Source organism: Ursus americanus, chromosome 13 (genome assembly GCF_024610735.1).
Source record: "Ursus americanus isolate L20-20 chromosome 13, mUrsAme1.1.p, whole genome shotgun sequence".
NCBI classification, from domain to species: Eukaryota; Metazoa; Chordata; class Mammalia; order Carnivora; family Ursidae; genus Ursus; species Ursus americanus.
Genome location: NC_142139.1, coordinates 9,856,535 through 9,884,154, shown reverse-complemented (window position 1 = coordinate 9,884,154; position 27,620 = coordinate 9,856,535). Strand labels below are relative to the sequence as shown.

The following is a 27,620-nucleotide window of genomic DNA, read 5'->3' as shown; positions in this document are numbered from 1 at the left end:
GAGCCACCCAGGAGCCCCAAGATGTAATTTTAAATAACTACAGAACTACTTAGCAGAAGAGTTTATGAGTGCACAGGTTTCAAGATTAATATAAACATATAAAGACAGTTGCCTTCATCACTTGGTTTTGAAAACAGAAACACAAATATAATTTTTTAAATTATCTTAAATTTTTCTGTCAAAAAGAGATGTGAAGAGCACCTATTTTTTTTTCAACAAAAACAGTATAAAATCAGCAGAATATGTGTCCATTGGAAGGTATCATACCAAGTTGGAATTAATTCTGAGATAACTACTTTCTATGTCTAATTCCTCCACTTACCCACTACCACATCTAAAACTAGTCTCATTTAAAACAGAAACAATAATGTTAGGTTAAAGGGCAAAGAAACACCCAAATAAGTTTGCTGCCTATTTTATTCTTATCAGACAATTAAAAACTCATGAAGAAATACATTACTAATTCATGTTACTGTTAAATGAGTCCTAAACTTTTTAAATTGGGTCCACTTTAGTAGTGCACACCTACATTCCTATGTTTTTGAATAAAACACCTCTAGAATCCTAGCATATAAATAAGAGTAAAGAGCAAAAGTGTTAAAAAAAAACTCAGCTATTCACACATAAAAGATTTCTTACACACCCCCTTCATATATGAGGTATTATTATTATATAGGTCTGTATAAAATATTTCTTATAAGCACATAGTATAAAATATTTAATAAATAAATATAAATAATATATATAAAATATAAAAATTTCTTATAGACACATATTATAAAAGATTTTTATTTTATAATATGTGTGTATAAGTAACATTTTATACTATGTGTGTATAAGAAATATATTATACACACCTATATATATATCGATACATCATATATAAATATGTGTATAAGAAATATATCAAAGGGGTGAGTAAGAAATCTTCTATCATATGTGTGTATAGGAAATCTTTTATGATATGTGTTTATGAGAAATATTTTATAATATGTGTGTATAAGAAATATTTTATACACACTTATATAAATCAATACATCATATATTAATATGTATATAAGAAATGTATCGAAAGGGGTGTGAAAGAAATCTTTTACGATATGTGTGTATAGGAAATCTTTTATGATATGTGTTTATAAGAAATATTTTATGTGTGTATAAGAAAAAAAATAACTCAGCTAAAATTATAAAAAAACGTGGATACTTTGCAATGTAAGTCCCATTTCTTTATTTGAAATTCCAAGCACTTACTATCTATGTAGCATAGTATGGTGCTAAATTATAAATATATAATGTTATTTAAACACCATTTCACTTATGTGAGTTTTAACTCCTTCCTTTGGAACATTAAATTCTGGAACTGAAATGGGTGTTTTCTTTAAGTAAACTATGCATAGCTCAGTAAAGTAGTCACAGTTCAGAAGATAATTATCAGTAAGTAGATGATGCCACCCATAGCACAATAGCTGAAGAGTTCTTGTAGAAACTCTGAGGAACAACAGATTAGAAATTGTAAGATTTAGATTTTAGAGTCTGATCGAGCTACACCACTTTCTTTTCCACTTTATTTCATCTGTGAATTAAAGATAAAAATACCTAGAATTATTCTGAATTTTAAGTGAAATACTATATGACAGCCTTTTGAAAATTATGAAATGCTCAAAAGACATTATTCATGGCACAGTAATATAGTGTAATCTGTTTTCTCAACTTAAAAATCTTTTGAAACAAGTTTTCATTTTTGTATCCTCTTCTTTTTCAAATCTTGGTTTTCCCCTCTGTGCATTGGGCAAAAGCCAAAGTAAAGAAATTGTCAAAGAGAAATTTTAAAACTAATTTTACTGTCTCTGTTAATTGGATATTTTTGGCTTTGAGGCTAATCTATATTAATATTTATTGGATAACTCTCAAGTGTACAATTGACCATCTTGGATTTTATTGAAACACATTTTAAAAAAACATAAAATAGTGTTTAGAGAAATGTATAAAGTTTTTTTTAAAAAACAGCACAGCATTTTAAGCTCCTTAAAGACGTGGAATGTTTCCTGTATTGTCTCCTTCCTCCCTCATTGTACTCTGACCCATATTGCAGTGACATGTACTTAAAAGATACTCAATAAAAACTGATCTTACTGTTTGGATTGAATTCATTTCCCAAATAAATGTATTCCAAGCATGAGCCATGAAAGAAAAATTTAGTAAGTATGATTTAATTAAAATTTAAACTTTTGCTGTATGTAAAACACTGTTAGGAAAATGAAGAAACAAGCCTGACTGAGAGAAAATACTTATAAAACACATAGCTGATAAAGGACATGCATCCAAATATATAAAAAATTTGTAAAACTCAGTAATAAGAAAACAGGCAACCCGATTAAAAAGTGGGCAAAAGATTGGAACAGTTAACTCACCAAAGCAGATAAACAGATGGCAATAGCAAATAAAAAATACACAACAATATGTCATTAGGGATTGCAAATTAAAACAATGAGGTACCACCACACATCTATCAGAATGGCCACAGCCAAAACAATAACACCACATGCTGGGGAGTATGTGGAACAGCAGGAATTCAAATTCATTTCTGATGGGAATGCAAAATGGCACAGTCACTCTTGGAGGCAGTTTAGCGGCCCCTTACGGAGCTAAACATACTTGTACCATAGCATCCAGGAATTGTACCCCTTGGTATTTACTCAAATGAGTCGAAAACTTATGTCTACATAAAAACCTGAACATGAATTTTATAGCAGCTTTATTCATAATTGCCAAAATTTGGAAGTAACCAAGATGCTTTTCAATAGGTCAATGAATAAACCTGGTACATCCAGATGATAGACTATGTTAAACAACAAAAATTCAACTGAATAAATTTAAAGATCAAATTTGCTTTATTCAACCATTTATGAATTGGGCAACATCCCATCTAGCAATAGAAAGAGCTCCATCAAGCTGTAAAAAAGCAAAGGTTTGTAAAGGTAGTGAAAGGAAATTATGAGCAAAGGATGTAACGTTTTACGCAAGGTTGCCCTCCTAAGGGGAACACAAGGGGGTCTATCAAGATTACTTCAGGAGTGTTGACCAGGTAATTCCAGGTTGACTGGTTAAAAATTATATTCCTGGGAGACTTTGAAGCTGCAATTAGGTTAGGTATTAAGTCTTGGTTTGCTGGCATGGCGTTTAGCACAAGTGACTCCATTTGGGGCCTGCTGGCTCCTTTTTAATAAATATTACTCAGCATCAAAAACAAATAAGCTCTTATCAAGCCACACACACACACACACACACACACACACACCCCATAGAGGAATCTTAAATGTATGTCACTAAGGGAGAGAAGTCAATCCAAAGGGCTACATAGTGTATAAGTCCAACCAAATGACATCCTAGAAAGGGCAAAACTACAGCAACAGTAAAAAGATCAGTGGAGGGGGAAAATGAATAAGTGGAGTGTACAGGATTTTTAGGGCAGTGAAACTCTTCTACATGAAACTATAATAGTGGTTATATGCCATTCTATTTACTCAAAACCCAGAGACTTTACCACAAAAGGAGCAAACACCAATGTAAACAATGGACTTTAGTTAATAATAATGTATCAGTATTCATTCATCAGTTGTAACAAATGGGGGATCTGTGGATATGGGGAAGAGGGGTTATATGGTAACTCTGTGCTTCCTAAGTTTTCCTGTAAACCTGAAACTGCTCTAAAAAAAAAAAAAAAAAAAGAGTGTGGATCTCAAACCAAGAGGAGCCTAAGGAGAAAAGCAATTAAATGTAATGTGGTATCCTGATGTGATCTTGGAATAGAAAAAGAAAATTAGGGAAAAACTGAGAAAAATGCGAATATAGTATGGATTTTAGTTAATGACAGTGCATCAATATTGGTTCATTAATTGTGAAAAATGTACCACAGTAAGATAAAATACAGTGGTACCAGTATGTGAAAACTCTGTACTATCTGCAAATTTTCTGTAAATCTAAAAATACTCTAAAAAAGAAAAGGTTACTGAAATATTTATTGATCATATGCTTTAAGCCAGGACCAGGAACAGTGCTAGAACTATAAAAAGGTATGTAGATTTTACACATATAGTTATTGAAGTTATATGTCTAAAATACAAGTATAGGAGCACCTGGAAGCTCAGTTGGTTATGCCTTTGACTTCAGCTCAGGTGGTGATGTCAGGGTCCTGGATCCAGCCCTGGATCATCATCATCATTGTTGGGCTCCTCTCCCACTGCCTTTCCCCCCTGCTCACGTTCTCTCTGTCTCTCTCTCAAAAAAATAAATAAAATCTTTAAATAAATAAGGAAAAGTATATCAGTAAATTATTAAAAATTTAAATTTTAAAGAACGATGTGCAAGACTAAATAATCCATGTGTGGAATATGTATGTCATCAGAGCAAAATGAAAATATTTTGGATTTTAATGTAACCACACTATTCGTTAAATGCAAATGTTCCATTTAATTGTTATGCTCAAATGTCTTGGTTCCATTTATATTAAAATTTATATAAGTAGCAAGTCGTTCATAATATCTGCTGTGACAGAACTATATATCATTTAAGTTCACCTTTCTCCTGTGGTTAGAGATATGCATTGCCTGCAAATGCAAGTAACAGCTGACATCCCCAGGAATTTCACTTTCGCATCTAGTTTCCTCTGAAAATACATATTCTTTTACCTCACGCTAGGTCAACATATTCCCTAAAATACTGAGCTGCCTTTGCTTCACTTTCTGTGATAAAATAGTTGAGATTAGTTTTTCTTGGCTCAATTAATATGGCATGTGTTCTCTGAACTCCGTGTAACTCATTGGTCATGCGAAAGACGAATCTTGCTCCTGCAGCTGTATTGATCCACGTGGCCCTTTTGGTTAGGAGTAAAGCCTCTTTAATTACTTTGGCTGACTTTCATTTTTTACAAAGTCTTAGGCACATTAGCTATCATGCTGTAGTGTTCTCATTTGTCTTAAATTTAGATGCACCTTGGTCTCCTGAGATTGATTGACTGTCTATATTCTTGGGAAACCACCGCCTACCCCAGCCTACACTCGCTCTGTGTAGCTTAGAAATCTGAAAGAGCTATCTCTCATCTTAGCCCAGGGCTTGATAACCTCTTCCTTTTCCTTCACCCGAGGTGTTTTGACCTTTAATTAAAAGGAAAATTTGTTGTCTTCCTTTCAGAAGACAGCAAATAATGAACTCATTAAAATGAGGTTAGTGTTCAGGCCTTAGAGCAATAAGAGTTGAAGTCTCATTAGCAGCTAACAATGCAGAACACAGCACATAAATAAACCTAATATGGCACAGCCAAATGCCTCCGTGCATTAAATTTGAGCAGAATCAAATGTTTACCATCAATGATGTCTAGGGCATGAAGTTTTAATGCACTTAATAAAGGAAAGCAAATTGCTTCCTATTAGCCATGAAATGTTACCACAGAAAATGCCCCCAAAAATGTATTATGTAAATGTGGGATATGTTAGTAATTAACAAGGATATGTAGAAAAATATCGGCCTTGCTTAATAGATGCAGCAATTAGAAAGAATAAAGATGACTCAAAATCTCTAAAGGTAATTCTAGAGATTAATGTAAAATAATGCAGAATGTGAGAGCAAGATTTTTTTAAGAGACTTTATCTCATATGTGACCCAAGGTGAGAGATGTTTGCAATGTCAAACTAGAGTCAGTTAATAAAATGAAACTTCCCTGTAGTTGATTAAATATCTTCTGGGAAAGAGATTCCTTAAGAACTTATTTTAAAGTGCTACTATATTTCATTTACAGAAGCAAGAAGACTTTGTTTCAACAAATTCTAATGCTTCATAAGCTGTTTTATAATGCTAAATGATCCATAGTTAGTGAAATAATAATTAGGAGTTTTATTTCAACAGTTCAGTGAATGGGCTAAAAGTATAAATTCTTTATAACATCTAATATCTGTACCACAATATTTGCATAAAAAGATTGGTAATGATAAGCTCTTTATTCTTCGTGTTTCACATTCCTTAAGTAGGGTTCGATGGTTGTTTCACTATTACATTTCCTCTGCATTTAAGACATACGTAATATACTTCTTAAATTAAAAATTGTTAGAGCAGTATTTTTACCTGATAATTTGTTCCATCATTTTTTTCTCTAAAATATTTGAAAAAGCTCACCTTCATGCCATACTTCTTGAGCTCTTATGAAAACCCGGCAAGAAAAAACATTGTTTGGGCCAAAAATTGTAGTGGATTAGGGACACCTACTTTATATAGATGAGGCCTACTCACTCTGGGGGTTGAATGATATTGGGTAATTGATATTCTGGGAATTTTGAGGAGATATTTCACTTCTGGAGAATAACTGCTACTTTCCAGTGTTCATCTAATAGCCCAAATCTGAACAAATCCAAGAGGCATTACACCCCACATCCAATTCTTTCACAACTTACATTCAATTCATCATTTGATATTCAGAGTCCCAGAACCTTTATCTTCAAACTATATCCCAAATCTGACCATTTTCCTCTGGTTTCACCCACCTCCTCCAAGATACTCATTTCTCAATTAGGGTAGTTGCTTCTCTCTTCTAAATGCTTCCTTCCCTCTTTCACCTTTGTCTTCCCTTTACCTGGCCAATTCTTCATGCATTGAAGATTCAAAGTATGATGAACACTATACCTCTGCTTAAAACTCTCTCCAGTGCCTTGCCAGTACACTCTTCTTAGTGTATCATTATATTGTTTGTTTTTTTTTGTATGTCTTACCCATTAGAAGATATACTCCTAAAGAAAGTACTTTGTTTGTTCAAAGCTGAATCTCTAATACCTAGAATAGCTGGAAAGTATTAGCCACTCAAGTATATTTTGAATAAGTAAATAAAGTAACATATTTCATTTATTTGAGAATCTTTGTTAAAATTACAGCAAAATTCCCTTATTAAAAATATGTGAAATGGGGGTAAGGGCAGTCACAGAATTCTAAAGGATACCATTTACACAGAAAATATTTTGAATATTGCCTTCTTTCATTGGGAAATGAGAGCTGTGCTGGAAAATGTTACCATTAATATATTTTTGTTTTGTTGTTTTCCTTCATGAGTATCTCACTAGTTTCCCTTCGTCTACAGCAAAGCAGAGTTGGTAGACTATCAGATGATGTCAAGCCTGTTTTGTTATGAATGTGAATTATAATTAGGCTTTAAATAGGGTTGAGCTTGAGGAGGTGACAACTAAATCTCACAGGAGCTTTTTTTATTTTTGAAACCCTTAAGTCTTTGTCAGAGGGAGAGATTTGCTAGAAAATGATTTGTCTACTAAGTACAGGAAAAGCCCACCTTAAAACATTATAGGTACCACAAACTGTAATATATTTTGGTAATGATTTCTATAACCAAATCAGGGTTCTGTATAGATAATGACATATGTTTTCGTATTTATAATAAAACCTAAAAATCGAGGTACCTCCTCCTCCTTAGCAGTGTGATGAGAAGATTCTATTACACCTGAGCTTATAAATAAATAAATTTTAATGCTTCAAATATATATACATTGACTCATGATTTGGTATTTAGCCTTTGGAAATGATTTTTATGATACACATTTAAAGATATATGTATCTGACTATGTGTTTGCAAAATGTTCAACTATGTATCATATGAACAATTTTCAAATGTTTATAAAGTTGATCATGAAAATTGTAAATAATGTAGATTTATTCAGATATAGTAAGATAGCATGAAAATAAAACACAGAAACATTTTCACATGCAGACTACAAATATGTATACATAATATATTTATTTAATTTTATTTATATAAATACATTTATATATAATTTAAAAATGTGCACGGTGTATTAGTAGAGCCTAGGGCCTAGCAGACTGCTTGGAAGGTAGAAGTGGCTCAATAAATGCTTGCTGGAGTTTAGTTCCTTATGGAGACAAAGTTTTTGATGTTTACTTACAGTGAATTTGGTAAGTACAGGTAGTTGTATTTATTTGCAACTATAGTTTTCTCATTTTACCTGTTAAATAACCTCATATTTGTTAAATACTGAATTTATGCTCTTACAATATCTAAATGAAAAACCAGCAGTCATTATATTTTCAATTATATGATCAATAACTTTTTTGTTTTTCCAAGTCATCAAGGGGATGTTCTTGATTTTTTAATTTGACACTCTTATCCTTTTATCCAAATATGTCAATATTCTAATATAAAGAACTTGTAAAGTCTAAGCAATTCAGTTATTATGTACCATATTAGTAGAGTAAACCCTGATAATAATGATTTTGCTATTAGATATAGCCTGTTTGTTCATCTATCAGCCCAAACATGTATTTTAAAACACACATCCTTTTTATTCAGAAAGAAGACAGATATATTCACTGTGGGAGATATATTCACTGTGGGACATGAAACATATATTTATCAGCATGCCACCTATCCTACATGTGTTATGCAGTATATTGGTACCCAACAAAGTCAATGAATTATCTTTGTTCAAATCACTTGTAGCATATCAGTTCAATCATCACTGCACACAACTATTTCACCATTATCAGCTTTTCTTATTTACTACTGCTTGCTCTGCCCTGATGGTAACTGCAGTTTGACAGAATTCAATCTATGAATATAGCAATGAAAGTAAAACAAAGTTTTCATTATTTTACATTATTAGCAGAAAGACAGTAGTAAAGTTAAAATGTATGGTTTATAATTTCAAGCATAGTCTAAATGAAATATCTGTCATGAGTGGAAAAATTTGGTCACTGGAAAGGTCATGCGGACTTTAACCTGATATTCGTTTACATTTAGGGTAAAGAGAAGTTGTGAATGAAACCACACAGAGGAGGGAAGAAACTGTACCTCTCCTAAGAAAAAGGAAATAAAAACCTACAGACAGATACTCTCAGTAATATATTCCTTGTTCCTAGGAGACAGCAATGATGGAAATTGACAATTTTTTTTCTTTTTAGTGTTGAATGAACTGGCTGTAGAGATAAAATTTGAAATTAAAATCCTGAATACCTACCATCTATAAAACTCCCTTTCTATGGTTTTAGAGCATTTTTAGGAGAATTATTATAGGACCAACATGGCTGCCAACGGTATGCCAAGAACCTCTGAAGCTGTCTTCAAGACTCTAAAAATCTGACACAGAGTTCAGGTGTTTCCAAGGAGCACTGATGAAAGAAAGGGGAGTTGTATAAAACTGGGGATAAAAAGTAATCAAGAAATATTGTGGAATTGTTACAACACAATATTTAATCAAATAATGATACAATATAGGTAATAAGTGAATATCTTAACAATGAAGAGATTCCTAACTAGTATGTGAGCAGGGAGTATTTCTAGAGATGAAATTAGAAAAGTCAATTACAACACCAGCCAACAATCATCAAGTACCTGTGTTGTACAAGTATTGTTGTAAGCCCACCCTGGACTCATACTGAGTGAAGAGAGAGGGTAGGGAATGAGAAATGGAGATCACAGCCATGAGCAAAGGCAGAAGCAGGAGTCCTAAGGAACAATGCCAATATTGGACCTTGATTAAGGAGATAGTTGCTTTGGAGGACTTCATTTTTTAAGGCCTAAAAAATAAAATGAGAATTATACTTAGAGATTTTTTTCAATCTTTAAGGTAAAAAGTATTTTTGTTAATGAAACAACTTAAGAGCTGCCTTTAATAATTTCTCAACAAGAATAAGATGCTCCAAGAAGTTATATCATATTTATCTAAAGTGTTATTGTTATTTCTAAATTTTTGTAATATTAAGAAATTGATCTGAAGTTCTTTAGGGATAAGCTGTAGTAATGGAAAAAATACTTCTTTTTTTAGATCACTTACAAAGAGCTAAGTTATTACATGATTAAATTCATGCACAGAATCACATTTTATATAAAATCACAACTATTATATTCTGCAACTTGCATTGGATACCAAATAGGAAACTATAGGATGAATCCAGGAAATACTTCTATTTCCAAGGGATTAGCCATCCACTTAATGTTTTTTCCTAGGACAGAATGTATCAGATTTGGGAAGTGGAAGTATGTGCTGCCAGCTAATAGTTCAGAGAAAAAGCTAAGATAAATCATATACAAAATTTTTCCTACAAAAGAGCTCTGCACATTGATGTGAGTTAAGAACCTCCCAAGAAGGGTATAATATAGTGCTACCCAAACATTTCGAACATGGAATTATTTTCCATAGAATTGTTCAACTTCACAGACCTAATGAACCATGGATCACGGTTTGGAAAACACTTCTCTGTAATCAGGAACTCTGTTTCACTGGTTATCCCCTCATACAATAAAATCGTCCATCCCCCAGCTTCCACACTCCAGAGACCCCGAGGCAACTCAGAAGGGGGTGATTCTGTGCTTTGGAGCTTCCACGGCAGTACACAGCATTTCCATCAAGTTGGCTCCCCAACATAGGCATCAGGACGTTGCAGAGTGATTCAGGTTACATTTTAAAGTTCCGACCTAACACAAAGAGAATTTGGACCACTTCAGTGCAGACCCTGACTGAGAATCCCCGGAAATATGTTGAATTATAAACAACCTCCTGCCCACCCTCACTCAGTGAAGGTTGACTTTGTTATTTTGCTTGTGTTGGGTGCTCGTGTATGTTTCTCCCAGCTATCTGATTCCTGATTATTCCTGAAGCCAGCTTTTAGTCATTGAGTTTATAATGACCAGTTTCATTCCACATCCCCAAACAAGTCCTAATATAAGGTAGTTCTATCTCACTATTACTCCATCATCTACTTAAATACTTTAGCTTAGGGAAGATAAGACAGTTTTTAAAAGCATAAAATGCTTTTAAGGAAAACCATGAACAAACCATGAACTCTGAAGCTATAGTTTTATCTTTTTATAACTCAAAAAAATGTGTAGGCCACGATAGAAACTTAGAGTAAAGCTTATAGGAAAATTAAATTAAATAATATAATTAAAGACCAAGCTTGGAGGAACTAACTTTTAAGGAGAATGCCAGTGGTTCAAATAATAAATATCTATGTTTATCAATTATGTGTAATTGATACATAATGTGGGACACCTTGGTGGCTCAGTTGGTTAAACATCTGCCTTCAGCTCAGGTCATGATCTCAGGGGCCTGGGGTAGAGCCCTGCATCGGGCTCCCTGCTCTGGGAGAGTCTGCTTCTCTTCCTGCTCCCCCCTCCCCCCCACCCCATTCTCTCTCTCTCTCTCTCTCTCTCTAACAAATAAATAATAAATAAATAACATATTTTTAAAAAATTTATACATAATGTATAAAACTATCTGTACAAATGTATAAATTATCAGAAGGGCCTTATAGTTCATATTTGATTCAAATATATTTAATTCAAAATTCTAATCAATTAGTAGAACATGGAAAACATGGAAAGAGAACAGAACCCACTTATAGTTTGAGATGATCTACATGGACTGAAAATGAGAATACCGTTGAAGAGAATTTGGGGCTGATAAAAACTGGGCAGTATTTTACCTTGCTCAAGGAAATTTTCTGATCACAGGGAAAAATACCAGACTGCTAACCAGAAAGCAAAAAGCAGAAGTTCATCTCCCATACTTTCAGAATGAACTGAAGTAAAAATGACTTAGAATTCTGTGAACACAAAACTGCCCAGGACATTTTGCAGTAACGAAGTTTAGGGCACAAGAAAAATCCATTCACACCCACTGGGAAAGGAATCAAAGTCACATGGACTGTTTTGCTGATGCAATCAAATAAAATTTACAGCACTGTAAATGCACTTCAACTTTAATGATTTATATAACCTTCATTGTGTTCTTTGATAATCAAGCGGAAAATGCAAACTCTTCACATACGTGACACGAGTTAATATTATTTTACAAGGTCAAACCAATTTTCAAATTTTCTCTTCTCTTTGCCAGTATCTTTAATCAGCATCAATGTTTAACCTTCCAGTATGAAAAAAGCACTCCTTATGCATTGAGACTCTTCCCCTTACCAGTATATACACTCTTTGTGCAGTTAGTTCCTGAGTTTTACCCTCCCATTATGGATAACAAAGGTTTAAAAGCAATGATGCTCTAGGACTTTAAGGTCTGTCTTTCCTGTTGGGAGTATTGTAGAGGTTTCAACAACACAGTCTTCCTGTTGTGACAAAGAATGTTTAGTGCAGCAGTGCAAGTATTGATTTTTCCCTCAAAATCTTTCCCAACTCTTCTCCCATCTCATTGAATGTCAGAAATCAGAAGCATTAATGAAATTACACTCCACTTCACTTCCCACATCAGTCTGTCAAGAATTACACTACGTCCTTCCTTCCTTCCATTCCCAGTACCCCCAGTAGAGGCCATGCCTTTATTTTGTTCTTACTGAAACTACTGCAAAACCCTCCTCAATGATTTTCCCGTTGCTTTGGTTTTCCTGCAATTCCTTCTCAGCAAGGAGCCAGAGGAATCAATTTAGAATGTAAAAATCGTATCTTCTGTGAGATGAAGTAGATGTGCTGTGTTAAGATATCACTGAGCCTTGCTCTCACTGCCCTTTTTACCCAGAGCACACTCTTCCAGAGCCCTGATTTGGGCATGACTGGCCTCTTATTTTTCATGCCTCAACTAAATTGCCACTTTTTCAGAGAGGCTGCATAAAGCACATTCCCTATCCTGTTGAAATTTAGGTACTCTGCGTTAGTTTTAATAATAGCATATACTATAACACGATTTTTGCCCCACTAATTAAATTTGCAATTAAATAATTATCTGATTGATTTTCCATGTGTGTCATCTGTGCGCTTAAATAGAGCCCAAGTTCCATGAGAACAACAAGCTTATCAGTTTTGTTTGTGAGACATTTTCCAACTCCATAACCTTATGTAGCTTATTTAGCCTCTCTGTGCCTTGTATTCCTCATTTGTGAAGTAGAGTTAATTAGGGGATCACAGGGAGATTTAAAGAGGTAATTCAAACAGAGTGCTTCTCACGGTATCTAACACATAGTAAAAGCTCAATTATTATTAGCATCCTTTCCTGCGTCCTTAGTACCTAGAAGAGTGCCTGATACATAGCAGGTGTTCAGATAACATTGTTTCAATGGATGAATGAATTAATAATGGCACAAGGAGGAAGAGAGCCCAGAGGGTAAGTTTCAGATCCCTGGTTTCCTGGAGATCTAGGTGAGATTGAGAGATGGGAATGCAACACTTAAGTGATGGGTGGAAAGACAAGAGGGTATTTGCTCTGAAATGCAGTAGTGTTTTTGTACTCAACAAGTTGTTCTTCAAATTAAGTGTGATTCAGCAGAAGGATCTCCAAACCTTTCTCCCCACAAAAGGCTCCCACATTTCTTCAGTATTATTATTACAAACATTCATTCATTCTTCCTTAGTTAACTCATCCATTCCAATAAGAGCCAAACTGTTCAAGGTAAAATCCTATGGAAGACTTGGTACGTTGCTGTGATAAAATTTCTTTCAATGTATAAATTACATGAGACAGATTCCTCTTTGAGTGGCAGTAAGAGTTTAATTTTTAAAAGAGAGGGAGAGGGATGCCTGGGTGGCTTAGTCAGTTAAGCATGTGCCTTTGGCTCAGGTCATGATCCCAGGGTCCTGGGATTGAGTCCCACATTGGGCTCCTTGCTCAGCTGGGAGCCTGCTTCTCCCTCTGCCTGCAGCTTCCCCTGCTTGTGCGCTCGTGCTCTCTCTCTCACTGACAAATAAATAAATAAAATCTTAAAAAAAAAAAAAAAGAGAGAGAGGTAGAGTAGGTTTCTGAAGGAGTGTGGATTGCCTCTAAGGGGAAGGAGATGAACAAAAAGGGAGGCAGAGACTGTCAAAGGCAAACTTCAAAAGCCTCATACTTTCACCCTGGGTCAGCCCTATTCATCTTCATTTGTACATTGACAAATAGGGTACCCAAAAGTTCATGGAATCCTGAGTCATTTCATCCTGCATGGCCACATAGACTTACTCTAATGGGACCTGAAGTTATGAAGGTTGGACCAAGTGTTAAGGCAAACAGCTCAATTTTGTCCCTCTCCTTGTGTTATCTGGGTGGGCCATTTAAACTTTCCATGAAGGGGCGCCTGGGTGGCACAGCGGTTAAGCGTCTGCCTTCGGCTCAGGGCGTGATCCCGGCGTTATGGGATCGAGCCCCACATCAGGCTCCTCTGCTATGAGCCTGCTTCTTCCTCTCCCACTCCCCTTGCTTGTGTTCCCTCTCTCGCTGGCTGTCTCTATCTCTGTCAAATAAATAAATAAAATCTTTAAAAAAAAATAAATAAATAAATAAACTTTCCATGAAGCAATTTTATCCACTTGGATAATAAGTATAGAGGTAACCTGTCTGATTCCCACATTGAGATCTTTTAAGATAAATAAGATATCATTTTTATAAGTTACTGTATATATTTAAAAAAATTGTACAAGACAGTTAAAAGAACAAAAACTATCACCCTTATTTATTGGATTTGAAATTTTGAAAGTATAAGGCTATATCAATACATGTAGATAGTCATGTCTTATTAATTAGGTATATTTAGGGGAAGGGTTAGCCTTACATTAAATTACCTGAATATTGGAGTGGATTAAGACTTATACAACATATTTTGAAATTAGTATAAATAATGTACTAACTTAATATTTCCCAAAGTTCCTTGATGGTTATAATCTCCAATTTGAAGCTGTAAGAATCATTGTTAAAATTACAGTTTCCTAGGTTCCATTTTTTATAATTTAATTCAGAATTCCCAGAGCATGGGTCTGGAAAATTATTTTATAAGCATTCTGGCAATTCATTTCTTATGCGTAACTTGGAAACAATTGCTTTTGACCATTTTTAGAACCAATTGGGGTCTATGATAAAATACACAAGTCTGAACCCTATCACTTAAGACTAAATCAATAACTCTTCAAGTGGGCCCTCAGAATTCACAATATTAGCAGTCTCTTCTAGAAAATTTTATGAACAATAAAGTTTGAAAACCATTTCTTTAACATTTTGCCGGCAGGTAAGTTGGACTTGCTTTATTAAATACTGAGGAACTCATTATGAGAACATTAAGTGAATGTAAGTAATATTTATTAAAATAATGAATTATTGATTTTTCTTAAGTTACGTATATTTATTCTCTTTAATATCTAATCAAGTAACTTAGTAAGTTCTTCCTAAATAATGCAAGGGAAAACTTAAAAGATGTTTATATTTTTTATGACATGAACTATTAAAGAAATAACTGAGGTTTATTGTCCAAACATTAAATAATATATTTTACATTTATGTTCAAAAGTTACTCAAACTTCCTCACAAAATATTCAGATAAAAAAAGTATATCTACAGCTACATGCTATTTCCTAAACTTTACAATTTGATTTTTATCTCAAATTCAGACATATTACTTCTACTTTATAAACAAATTTTTCCAAAGTCAGTTTTTCATATTTCATTTATTCATAATTTTGGATTTGTATTTTTTTGTCTAATATTTCTTTACACTTTTCTTGTATTTCTATTCTTTATTTTTTCTACATTTCTACTTTAATTTTTGTAGTTTAACACTTTTTTCTTTTTAAATTTATTCCTGATTTTTATTTTTAAAATTAGACCTCTTTTGTTACTCATTATTATTTGTGTCTTACTGCCTTTACCATTGAAAGGCCATGGAAATTTTCTTTCCCTGAATTTTGGAAATCAAAGAACATTTTGTAGACAGGCTTGGAACCTTTTAGGATTTGCTTTTTTAATCCATTTGTTTTGTTATGTTTTTACTTATAGAAATTGTCAATTTTACTCCCACATTAATCAAGATGACATGTTGGGAGAATATGACTAGGCAACTCTATTTCTTTTAGCAATGATCTGTCAAATTCTTCATAGAGTTAATTAGCACCGGTGGAAAAATATTCATCTGTCCTCACTTCTGTGAGCTTGTCTTACTAGGCAATCTATAAGATTATAAAACATCCATGATATAAATGTGCTGGTGAAATGTAGAATCCTGTTCATATTGTTTTGATATCACTTAATGGTATGGTCCATGTTTATCATTTTACCATCAGGAATATGTTACTAATAAAATAAATGAAATTAATTCAATTGAATGCCTTCCACGTATACAAAAATATATCTAGCAATACAGAATACATAAAATAAGTAAGTTTTGATTGACCTGAAGGCACCTATTGACTAGGAGAAGTCAGATAAAAAGTGATGTAGTGAAGTGGAAAATAATGCAAGTCTTAAGACAAATAATTTGGGAACTTACTTTGGGAGAGGAGAACAGGAAAGGTTTGAGGCATCAGAGCAGGCTTCATACAAAAAAAGGTGGCATTGGGGCAGAGTTTTAATTTTTTTTTTATTTTAAAAGATTTTTATTATATTTATTCATGAAAGACAGAAAGAGAGACAGAGGGAGAAGCAGGATCCCCAAGGAGCTGGGGGCCCGATGCGGAACTAGACCCCAGGAGGCGAGGATCATGACCTGAGTGGAAAGCAGAGGCCCAACTGACTGAGCCACCCAGGCGCCAGAGCTTTAAATAATGGCTGGGCTTGGGGAATGAGATGGAGAGCAGCTGGAGGGAATCTAAGCAAAGGGAACAGAGTGAGGAAAGGCATAACGCAGGCAATAGGGATAAAGCCAGAGGACAAGGCGATTTACTGGAAATAGCAGTGCATGTAGCTTAATTGGAAATGAGAAGGCACCAACAATACCTAGCTGGTTGGGACAGAATGACATAGTGAGTGCTCATTAACAGCATTTATTGAGTTCCTACTGTGTGCCAGGCATTTATCTAAGCACTTTGTATGTCTTACGCATTGTAATCCTCACAATAGTGTGAAACAGGTGTTAAGCATTATCCCATTTACAGATAAAGGAAAGGATTAGAGAAGTGAAATGACCCACAAGGCTAAGGCATTAATTGAATGGCCTCCCTGACCCCAAGGGTGAAGTGCATTTACTGCTTTTGGGGTGTTAGCATGATTGCAGAATGTAAGGCAGAGTAGAGGAAGATAAAACTGAAGGGTGGGAACAGGTTAGCAGACCACAGGGTTTTAAAAACCCGAGAAACAGACAATGAGGGAGTTCCTAAAGTGGTGGCAAGTTGATTGAAGGAAAATAGATTGTTTGATGTTTATTTGTCCCTAAGAAAACATAAAAAGTAGGGCCCACTCCCTCAGTATAAATTGATATCCTTTACTGCGTCTCTCACAGCATGCTCTAGATTTCTTTTGTAGAATTTATCATGAGCTGTAATTACACATTTGTTTGGCTGTCTATTTAAAATCTCTCTCCCTTTCTAGGCATTGAGGTCCTAGGATAAAGGGACTATGCTTGTTACACCCAACATTGTATGCAACTAAAATACGTATTTAGTGAATTTAAGAATGGATAGTGGAGAAATAAATTCAGAATAATCACTTCAAGAACTCAGAGCTAGAGACTTGGAAGGGAGTTGGAGTGTTAAGGAATTCGGGGGAAGGGAGAAATGTTTATTAAAAAAACTCTTTCAAGATATGGAGGCCCAAGGATTGTACATTGAATAAAGAGAAAGCAAGAAAAAAGAACTAAGATAAAAAGATGGGGGATGTTTTCTATTTAAGCCTGTATTCCACAGGACTTACCAATATGCCTGATTAGTTCAATAGACTTTATTTTTAACTCCAACCTCTTTCTAACATTTTGTTTGTTCTTTTTGAGAACTTTTAAAATATATTTCATCAACTGAGTTCAACTACTAGGTCTATTTTTTTTTCCTTTTTCTATTTAATTCATAATATTTAAACAAGATTGGCCAAGATTACACTCAATGTAACTAACTCTAACCTTGGATAAACACTGATGATATAGTTACCAGCCTTTTAGTTTTTCTCTTTACTTTTATTTCATTAAACTAATTTGCAGCAGTCTTCTTAATTCTCGGGGAGTAAATAGTTTCACAAATTTTTAAAGCAAATGCTTAACCACTGTGAATAATAAAAGAATTGTCTAAATTTCTGACTCTTTATTCACCTTAACATATGGATAGCAGTAATGACAAACATAGTTTGTCTTATTTTCATCAGAACAAAGTAAGTCCCCTTTAAAAATCTATTTAAAAACAGAAAAAACATTCTCAATAAATAAGCAAACCAAAAAGCCCAAGGATGTGAGAGTTATGAATTATGCCACATATGTTGGCATAGGAATAATTGCAGTTGAAAGATTGGCAGAAACTTTACAGGACTAAGTCTAACTCTAAGATTATTATCTGTGTGTTCTTATCCTGTCTACAAATAAGAAATTAACATAGAATTATTCCAAATACAGAAAACAGGTACATTTTGTCACAGCTGAAAAAGAATTTTTTTATGGAATTGGCTATTTCCTATCTGTCCTTGCCTTGTTCATATCTCAACACCTGCAATCAGTATCCTTTATACATTTCTTTTTAGTTTGTATAGTAAAAACCCAAGCCTTAAACTCAATGATTATGCCTTAAAAAACAATACGGGAGGTAGCACAGTTAAATAAATACTAAATTGCAACTCAAACAGACATTACCTTCCTATTCCTTACCAACAAATACAGGACTTGTCTACATCCAACAACTCTGAAAAATTTCCCCCAAGGAAAAAAAGTGTAATAATCTGAAATCAAGAAATGTCTCACATGGAAATGAAAAATGATTTCAGTGCTCTGTGGTTAAAGAATTGCCTCTCAGCAACTTATAATGTGCTTAGGACTGAACTGCTTCATAATTTGGTGAACTTCAATAAAAATAATAATAGCGATTATAATACCCGAAATACGAGTAGCAAATAACAGTACCCATCAAAAATCCAAAAAGCAGGAAAGCCCATATGATTTTGTTTCACTCATGCATACACATTTGAAAAAGAGGCATCCCAAAGCTTCATATTTATTTTTCTAAAATCATGTTAATTTCTTATTTATTTCAGGCATTACTAGAGACTCAAAATTTACTGCGCACTCAGGTTGCAAATTTTACCTTCAACCTTGGATTTTCAGGGAAGTTTTACCACACAGGTAAGAAGGAGCTTTGTGTTCTCAGGCAGCTACATATAAATAGGAGAGAGGATTTTAAATGTTTCATAAGTAGGAGAAATAGAATATCCAGACTGATTATGGGAAAAACTTGGGTGCATTATATGAGGAGCCAAATCCAAAATCAATGAGCTTGTTTACTTTGGCAAATACTGTTAGAAACAAGGGCAAAAGAGGAAGAGAATTGACTTCTTCAACTCAGTAAAAGAAACCATGGTCATTTTTGGGTGACTATGCATCTTGTCTCTCAGCATAGTCCAAGTAGAAAGCATAGTGATCGTGATGATGATGATGATGATGATGATGATGATGATGATGATGATGAAGGCAATGACACGTCAATAATAATAGTGGGCAGTGTTTTTTAAATGTCAGATACTCAAGGTACAGACATTTTTGTACATATTATCCTTTTGGAAAACATCTGGTGATCAGAGAGGAATTTTATAGCCTCAAAGAAAATTAACAGAGGGTCATCTTCCTTAATTTATCTTCCCTCGCAGGATTTTTCCCTAAAAGTATGACAACAATTTGGCCCAACATCCATTTAAACAATCATAATATATCGTATATTTCCATCTCTATCCAGCCACAGTTGCACTTCTGTTCAGTGTCAGCCTCTCAACTAATTCTTAAAATGTGATTGGTGTTCACGCACTACTCTATGTTCTGATATTTCTCACCTCTTTACCCATCTTCACCTCCAGAATATTACTTTTATTTTCTGAATATCAGCATTCTAATGTCTGGCACTCGTGTGGAGAAAACTTTGTGTATAGAATTGACTATCATATAATAATGACAAAAAATAACACAAAATGGTGTGTTAGAGCCTGTATTAGGGCAATACCTACTATCTGCTCCTATTTCTGCATTTGTGGTATAAGCCAAATTTTTCATGAATTTGCTCTGTTGTTACTTCATAGTATCTTAGTGAAAACACTCCATGGTATTCTCTACGCATGTGTGCATGTTATTGATATTAAAAATATCCCATGCAAAGGTTGTCTTTAATTATCATAAATGCAACTCATTTACCCAAAGAAGCTTTTTAATGTTTAACCAAGGAGTCTCAGCATGCTTTATTAGAATATTGAAGCAGTGAGGTCTTCCTGGCTTTTCTTTAATGCCTTTTCCCTCCTGCTTTGCAACATGTAAATCTGTTTAAAGTAATAGAAGGAAAATTAGTATCTAGACCATTTGATAAATCAAATGATTGCATATTTTAAAAGGACATTTTGCAGAAAGAGATTTGGGTCATCGTATCTGCACAGGCAAAGTAATTCCAGCTTACAATTTTGAAAATAGACATGGTTTTGTAAATCTTCTTCAAAAGCCCCCTCAAGAAATGAGTTCAGGCCTAAGAAGCTCTGACTCTGAAGTTATAAAGCAGATAACTCTAAAAGCTGTATTTACTCATGCAGGGGGAAAATTATGGGATTACTTGGAGTTCACACGCAAACAATACTATTTTGTCTTAAATAGCTATATAGTGCAAGTAAAGCCATTCTTTTGGTTGAAATATATCTGGGTAACTGCCTCAGCTCTTTTATTTACTTTTCATATTCAGAACTATTAAAGCTGCCAGACAGTCCCAGAGTTAACGTTGATAGCAGCTTACAACACTTCTCATTTCTTCTTTATGGTCCTGAACACGCACACAGTACGCAGCCGCTAGGAAATGAACAACCTGCTCGTTAATATCACAGCGATAGTTGTTGGAGGAAGAGACCAAAAAAAAAAAATCATTTTAATTACATCTTTCAAGAAGACCTTATTGACTCTTTTGACCCTTTATGTTGCTATTAACCTAACAAAAATAATGGAAGAAACACTCTATTCTGTTATGCTGCGGTGATAGTACACTTTAGAGATCAAGCAATATATATAAATTTGTGAATCCCAGAAGTTTACTTTCCTTCATAAAAGGATGAAACTTTCATTGACTTGCTACTTTATGTGTAGAATCATTGGAAGGCATTCATACTGTATTTCAAAGATGCAATCATATTATATTGAGTACTTATTAATTTATTCAAAGATATCAAGGTTTCTTCTAGAGTGGAGTTAACATTGGTGATGTTAGGGAGGGCACACCTCTATCTTATCCAGTCACATTCTTATATTCAGGCTTAACTCTATGGAACAAAGTTTGCAAAGCAGGCAAGTGCTTTCCTTATGCTTGCACTCCGCTATGCTGTGTAACTATTAGAAGATGGCCTTGTCACAATGACTGTCTCAGCTCTCTCCCAGGATGTTCCAATTTCCCAGTGCATGAGGATGCTGATTGATGAGCCTCCTTGTTTTGAAGACATTTAATCACATATGCCCAGCGTAATAATGATAGATTCTTCATTTCTTAGACTGCTCCACTTATTTGTATTTCCCATGTATTCTTTCCTGTTCAGTTTCTCTGCCCTTCACATGCTAAAAACAATCTCACCCAAAAGGACATATTCCTAAGCTTTCCCTAGCAGTCAGCCACACACAGGTGCCAAATTGAAAGAGGAAGGACATACTGTTGATTAAAGGGAAAACATAAAAGTGTGGAGTTTGAAATAAAATGTTTTAGTCCGAAAATATGTAAAGCTTGATTGGAATTGCACAATGAAAACTCAGAGGATGAACACATTACAGCATTAAGATGTCTTTTAGGGATAAAGGGTTACCAATATTATTTTTTATAGGACATAATTCCTAGTGGCAATTATTGCCACTCTTTGTAATTAATAATAAGTTGAATATGACTCAATCAACTAATTCATGGATATTTGCAAATTGTATTAATATTGGTTTTTCTCATGACAGTTCACTTGACAGAAATATAAGCCCCTTATATAAAACTATTAACTTTCAAACATGAAATTTTTACAAAAATGTTACATTCATTCACCTTTCTTTGTTTCTTATTTTTGATTTTCTGTATAAATTACTGGTTCCGAGTAGGTATTAGAAACAGACTGCTTTTGTTCAAAACCAGACTGACATTTACTAGGTTTGTGAACACGAACAGGTTACTTAAACTTTCTGCGCCTCAGTTTCTGTATCTTTAAATAAGCATCATATCTCCCTCATTTAGAATAACACGTAGCATGTCTAAGTGCTATGTGTTTATTATTATTACTTTAAAAAGTATTTTTGTATAAGATCAAATTTTATCAAAAAAGTAAACTGAATAATGCACATCACTCTATTTTCTAATTTTGAAACTATAGTTTACATACATACATTTATTTATTTATGTACGTTTTTATTTGCCTTTAAAGAGAGTTTAAAAGAGAGTTTGCACTACAGTGTGGGGAACACAATCATTACCTGAAATAACACTGTTCTTACGCACACACAGAAGTAACATTCTTAGAAATAACTTTTATGTATGTGCCTTACAAGTTATTCAGTGAGACAATGCATAACAAACATATGTATACAATGAAAAGGTAAAATCTACTTATTTATCAACACGAGTAACATTCTTTTTGAAGGTTTTACATGCATTGCAATGTACTCAACACATTTTCTGAAGTTAATTTTTTAAAATTTTTAATTGAAGTATCATTCACATATGTATGACATTAGTTTCAGGTGCACAACATAGTGATTTGAAAACCATATACAGCTTGGGTGGCTCCGCTGATAAAGTGTCCCACTCTTGATTTCCACTCAGGTCATGATCTCAGGGTTGTGGGATCAAGCCCCGTGTAGGGTGCCACACTCAGCATGGAGTCTGCTTGTCCCTCTCCTCCTCCCCCCTCCCTGCTCGTGCTTTCTCTCTCTCCAATAAATAAATAAAATCTTTTTAAAAAATTAGGAAAAAAGGAAGTCATATGCATTACAATATGTTCACCATGATAAGTGTAGTTTTCATCTGTCTCCAAAGCTATTATAATGTTATTAATATTCCCTATGCTATACTTTCCATCCCAGTGATTTATTTACTTTATAACTGGGAGATTCTACCTTTTAATCCCCTTCACCCTGTTTTACCCATCTCCCACTCCCCTCCGCTTTAGCAACCACTAGTTTATCCTCTCTATATGAGTTTGTTTCTCAAATCCATTCATCTGTGGATGGACACTTGGGTTGCTTCTGTATCTTGGCTTTTGTAAATAAGGCTGCAGTAAACATAGGTGTTCATATATCTTTTCCAATTAGTGTTTTTGTTTTCCTTTTTTTTTTTTAATGATTTTTTATTATATTATGTTAGTCACCATACAGTACATCCCCGGTTTCCGATGTACGGCTTGATGATTCATTAGTTGAGGATAACACCCAGTGCACCATGCAATACGTGCCTCCTTACTACCCATCACCGGTCTATCCCATTCCCCCAACCCCCTCCCCTCTGAGGCCCTCAGTTTGTTTCTCATAGTCCATAGTCTCTCATGTTTCATTCCCCCTTCTGATTACCCCCCCTTCTTTATCACTTTCTTCCCCTACTGATCATCCTAGTTCTTATGTTCCATAGATGAGAGAAATCATATGATAGTTGTCATTCTCTGCTTGACTTATTTCACTTAGCATTATCTCCTCCAGTGCCGTCCATGTTGCAGCAAATGTTGAGAACTCGTTCTTTCTGATAGCTGAGTAATATTCCATTGTATATATGGACCACAACTTCTTAATCCAGTCATCTGTTGAAGGGTATCTCAGCTCCTTCCACGATTTAGCTGTTGTGGACATTGCTGCTATGAACATTGGGGTGCATATGGCCTTTCTCTTTACTACGTCTGTATCTTTGGGGTAAACAACCAGTAGTGCAATGGCTGGATCATAGGGTAGCTCAATTTTTAACTTTTTAAGGGACCTCCACACTGTTTTCCAGAGTGGCTGTACCAACTTGCATTCCCACCAACAATGTAGGAGGGATCCCCTTTCTCCACATCCTCTCCAACAATTGTTGTTTCTTGCCTTGTCTATTTTTGCCATTCTAACTGGCGTAAGGTGGTATCTCAGTGTGGTTTTGATTTGAATTTCCCTGATGGCTAATGATTTTGAACATTTTTTCATGTGTCTGTTAGCCATTTGTATGTCTTCATTGGAAAAGTGTCTGTTCATATTTTCTGCCCATTTTTTGATTTGTTTATTTGTTTCTCGTGTATTAAGTTTGAGAAGTTCTTTGTAGATCTTGGATACCAGTCCTTTATCTGTAGTGTCATTTGCCAATATATTCTCCCATTCTGTGGGCTGCCTCTTAGTTTTTCTGACTGTTTCCTTGGCTGTGCAGAAACTTTTAATCTTGATGAAGTCCCATAAGTTCATTTTATCTTTTGTTTCTCTTGCCTTTGGGGATGTGTCATGAAAAAGGTTGCTTTGGCTGATGTCGTAGAGGTTGCTGCCTATGTTCTCCTCTAGAATTTTGATGGATTCCTGCCTCTCATCGAGGTCTTTCATCCATTTGGAGTTTATTTTTGTGTATGGTGTGAGATAGTGGTCAAGTTTCATTCTCTTGCATGTAGCTGTCCAATTTTCCCAGCACCATTTATTGAAGAGACTGTCTGTTTCCCACCGGATGTTTTTTCCTGCTCTATCAAATATTAGTTGCCCAAAGAGCCGAGGGTCCATTTCTGGGTTCTCTATTCTGTTCCATTGGTTTATGTGTCTGTTTTTGTGCCAGTACCATGCTGTCTTTGTGATCACAGCTTTGTAGTACAGCTCGAAATCTGGCATTGTGATGCCCCCAGCTTTGTTTTTCCTTTTCAACAGTTCCTTGGAGATTCGGGGCCTTTTCTGTTTCCATACAAATTTAAGGACTATTTGTTCCAGTTCTTTGAAAAATGTCCTCGGTATTTTGATTGGGATAGCATTGAAAGTGTAGATTGCTCTGGGTAGCATGGACATTTTAACTATGTTAATTCTTCCGATCCATGAGCATGGAATATTTTTCCATCTTTTTATGTCTTCCTCAATGTATTTCAAGAGTGATTTTTAGTTTCTAGAATATAGGTCCTTTACGTCTCTGGTTAAGTTAATTCCAAGGTAACATATGGTTTTTGGTGCTATTGTAAATGGGATGGATTCCCTAATTTCTCTTTCTTCGGTCTCATTATTCGTGTATAGAAATGCAACTGATTTCTGAGCATTGATTTTGTATCCTGCCACATTACTGAATTGCTCTATAACTTCTAATAGTTTGGGAGTGGCTTCTTTTGGGTTTTCCATATAGAGTATCATGTCATCTGCGAAGAGAGACATTTTGACTTCTTCTTTGACGATTTGGATACCTTTGATCCCTTTTTGTCGTCTGATTGCTGTTGCAAGGACTTCTAGTACTATGTTGAATAATAGTGGCGAGAGTGGGCATCCTTGTCGTGTTCCTGATCTTAAGGGAAAGGCTTCCAGCTTTTCGCCATTGAGAATGATATTTGCAGTAGGCTTTTCATAGATGGCTTTTATGAGATTGAGAAATGTACCCTCTATTCCTACACTCTGAAGGGTTTTAATCAGGAAAGGATGCTGTATTTTGTCAAATGCTTTTTCGACATTGATTGAGAGGATCATATGGTTCCTGAGTCTTTTCTTGTTGATATGATGTATCACGCTGATTGATTTGCGAATATTGAACCACGCTTGCATCCCAGGTATGAATCCCACTTGATCATGATGTATAATCCTTTTAATGTACCGTGGGATTCTATTAGCAAGTATCTTGTTGAGGATTTTGGCGTCCATATTCATTAGGGAAATCGGTCTGTAATTGTCCTTTTTGAGGGGGTCTTTGCCTGGTTTGGGAATCAAGGTAATATTGGCCTCATAGAATGAGTTTGGTAGCTTTCCTTCTGTTTCTATTTTTTGAAATAGCTTTAGGAGAATAGGTATTATTTCTTCTTTGAATGGTTGGTAGAATTCCCCAGGAAAACCGTCCGGGCATGGAGTTTTGCTATTTGGAAGGTTGTTTATCACTGACTCAATTTCTTCATAATTAATTGGCCTGTTTAAGAAATCAATTTCTCCCTGTTTCAATCTTGGTAGTTTATAGGTTTCCAGGAAGGATTCCATCTCTTCCGGATTGCTTAGTTTATTGGCATATAGCTGTTAATAAAAATTTCTAATAATCCTTCCAATTTCAATGGTGTTGGTCGTGACCTCTCCTTTTTCATTCATAATTTTAATAATTTGGGTCCTTTCTCTTTTCTTTAGGATAAGTCTTGCCAGTGGTCTGTCAATTTTATTGATTCTCTCAAAGAACCAGCTTCTAGTCCTGTTGATCTGTTCTACTGTACTTCTGGTTTCTGATTGATTGGTTTCTGCTCTAATTTTGGTCAACTGCTTCCTCGTGAGTGGATTAGGCCTGTCCCTCTGTTGCTGTTCCAGCTTCTTGAGGTGAGAATATAAAAACTGCATTTTAGATTTTTCTATTCTTTTGAGTGAGGCTTGGATGGCTATGTATTTTCCCCTTAGATTGCCTTTGCAGTATCCCATAGGTTTTGGACCATTGTGTTTTCATTCTCGTTGGTCTCCATAAATTGTTTAAGTTGATTTTTGATTTCCTGGTTTATTGAGTCATTCCTGAGCAGGATGGTTCTTAGTCTCCAAGTGTTTGAGTTTCTTCCAAGTTTTTCCTTGTGGTTGAGTTCCAATTTCAGACCGTTATGGTCTGAGAATATGCAGGGGATAATTTCAATCTTTTGGTGTCGGTTGAGACCTGTTTTGTGTCCCAGAACATGGTCTATTCTTGAGAATGTTCCATGGGCATTAGAATAGAATGAGTATTCTTTGGTTCTGGGGTGTAGTGTTCTATATATATCTATGAGGTCCAACTCATCGAGTATGGCATTCAAAGCCTTTGATTCTTTGCTTAGTTTTTGCCAGGGTGTTCTGTCTATTTCTGATAGTGGAGTGTTGAGGTCCCCTACTATTAATGTATTTTTATCTATATGTCTCTTTATTCTGGTTAAGAGTTGGCTTGTGTATCTTGCTGCTCCCCTGTTGGGGGCATATATATTTATAATTGTCATATCCACTTGTTGAATACTTCCTTTAAGAATAATATAGTGCCCTTCTGCGTCTCTAACTATAGTCTCTAGTTTAAAATCCCATCTATCTGATATGAGAATTGCTACCCCAGCTTTCTTTTGAGGTCCATTTGTGTGAAAGATGGTACTCCATCCCCTTACTCTCAGTCTGAATGCATCTTTGGGTTCAAAATGAGTCTCTTGTAGACAGCAAATGGATGGGTCATTTCTTTTTATCCAATCTGCAACCCTGTGGCATGTTATGGGAGCCTTTAAACCATTTACATTGGCACTAAGAACTGAGAGAGAGAATTTTAAAAATGCCATGTTGCCAGTAAAGTCTTTGTTTCTATTGGTTGTGACTTTCTTTTCTGTATCACTCTTGGGCCTTTTTACCTTTATAGAACCCCCCTTAATATCTCCTGTAGGGCTGGTTTCATGGTTATGAAATTGGTTAATGACTGGCAATTCTGACATGTCTTTATTTCTCCATCAATTCTGAATGACGGCCTTGCTGGATAAAGGATCCTTGGCTGCATGTTTTTCTCTGAAAGAGCTTTAAAAATGCCCCCCCAACCCTTTCTCTCATTCCAGGTCTGTGTAGACAGGTCTGACGTAATTCTGATGCCTTTGCCTTGGTACGTGAGA

At 34.9% G+C, this 27,620-nt stretch overlaps 1 protein-coding gene across 1 annotated transcript in view; it reads left to right on the top strand.

Annotated features, from left to right (window-relative positions):
* Positions 1–27,620, top strand: part of NDST4 (N-deacetylase and N-sulfotransferase 4) — a 239,291-nt gene that overhangs the window by 84,470 nt on the left and 127,201 nt on the right. The window contains exon 2 of the mRNA XM_045798645.2: positions 18,915–19,002. Coding sequence (XP_045654601.1) covers positions 18,915–19,002 — 88 coding nt within the window. The remainder of the gene's footprint in view (positions 1–18,914; positions 19,003–27,620) is intronic.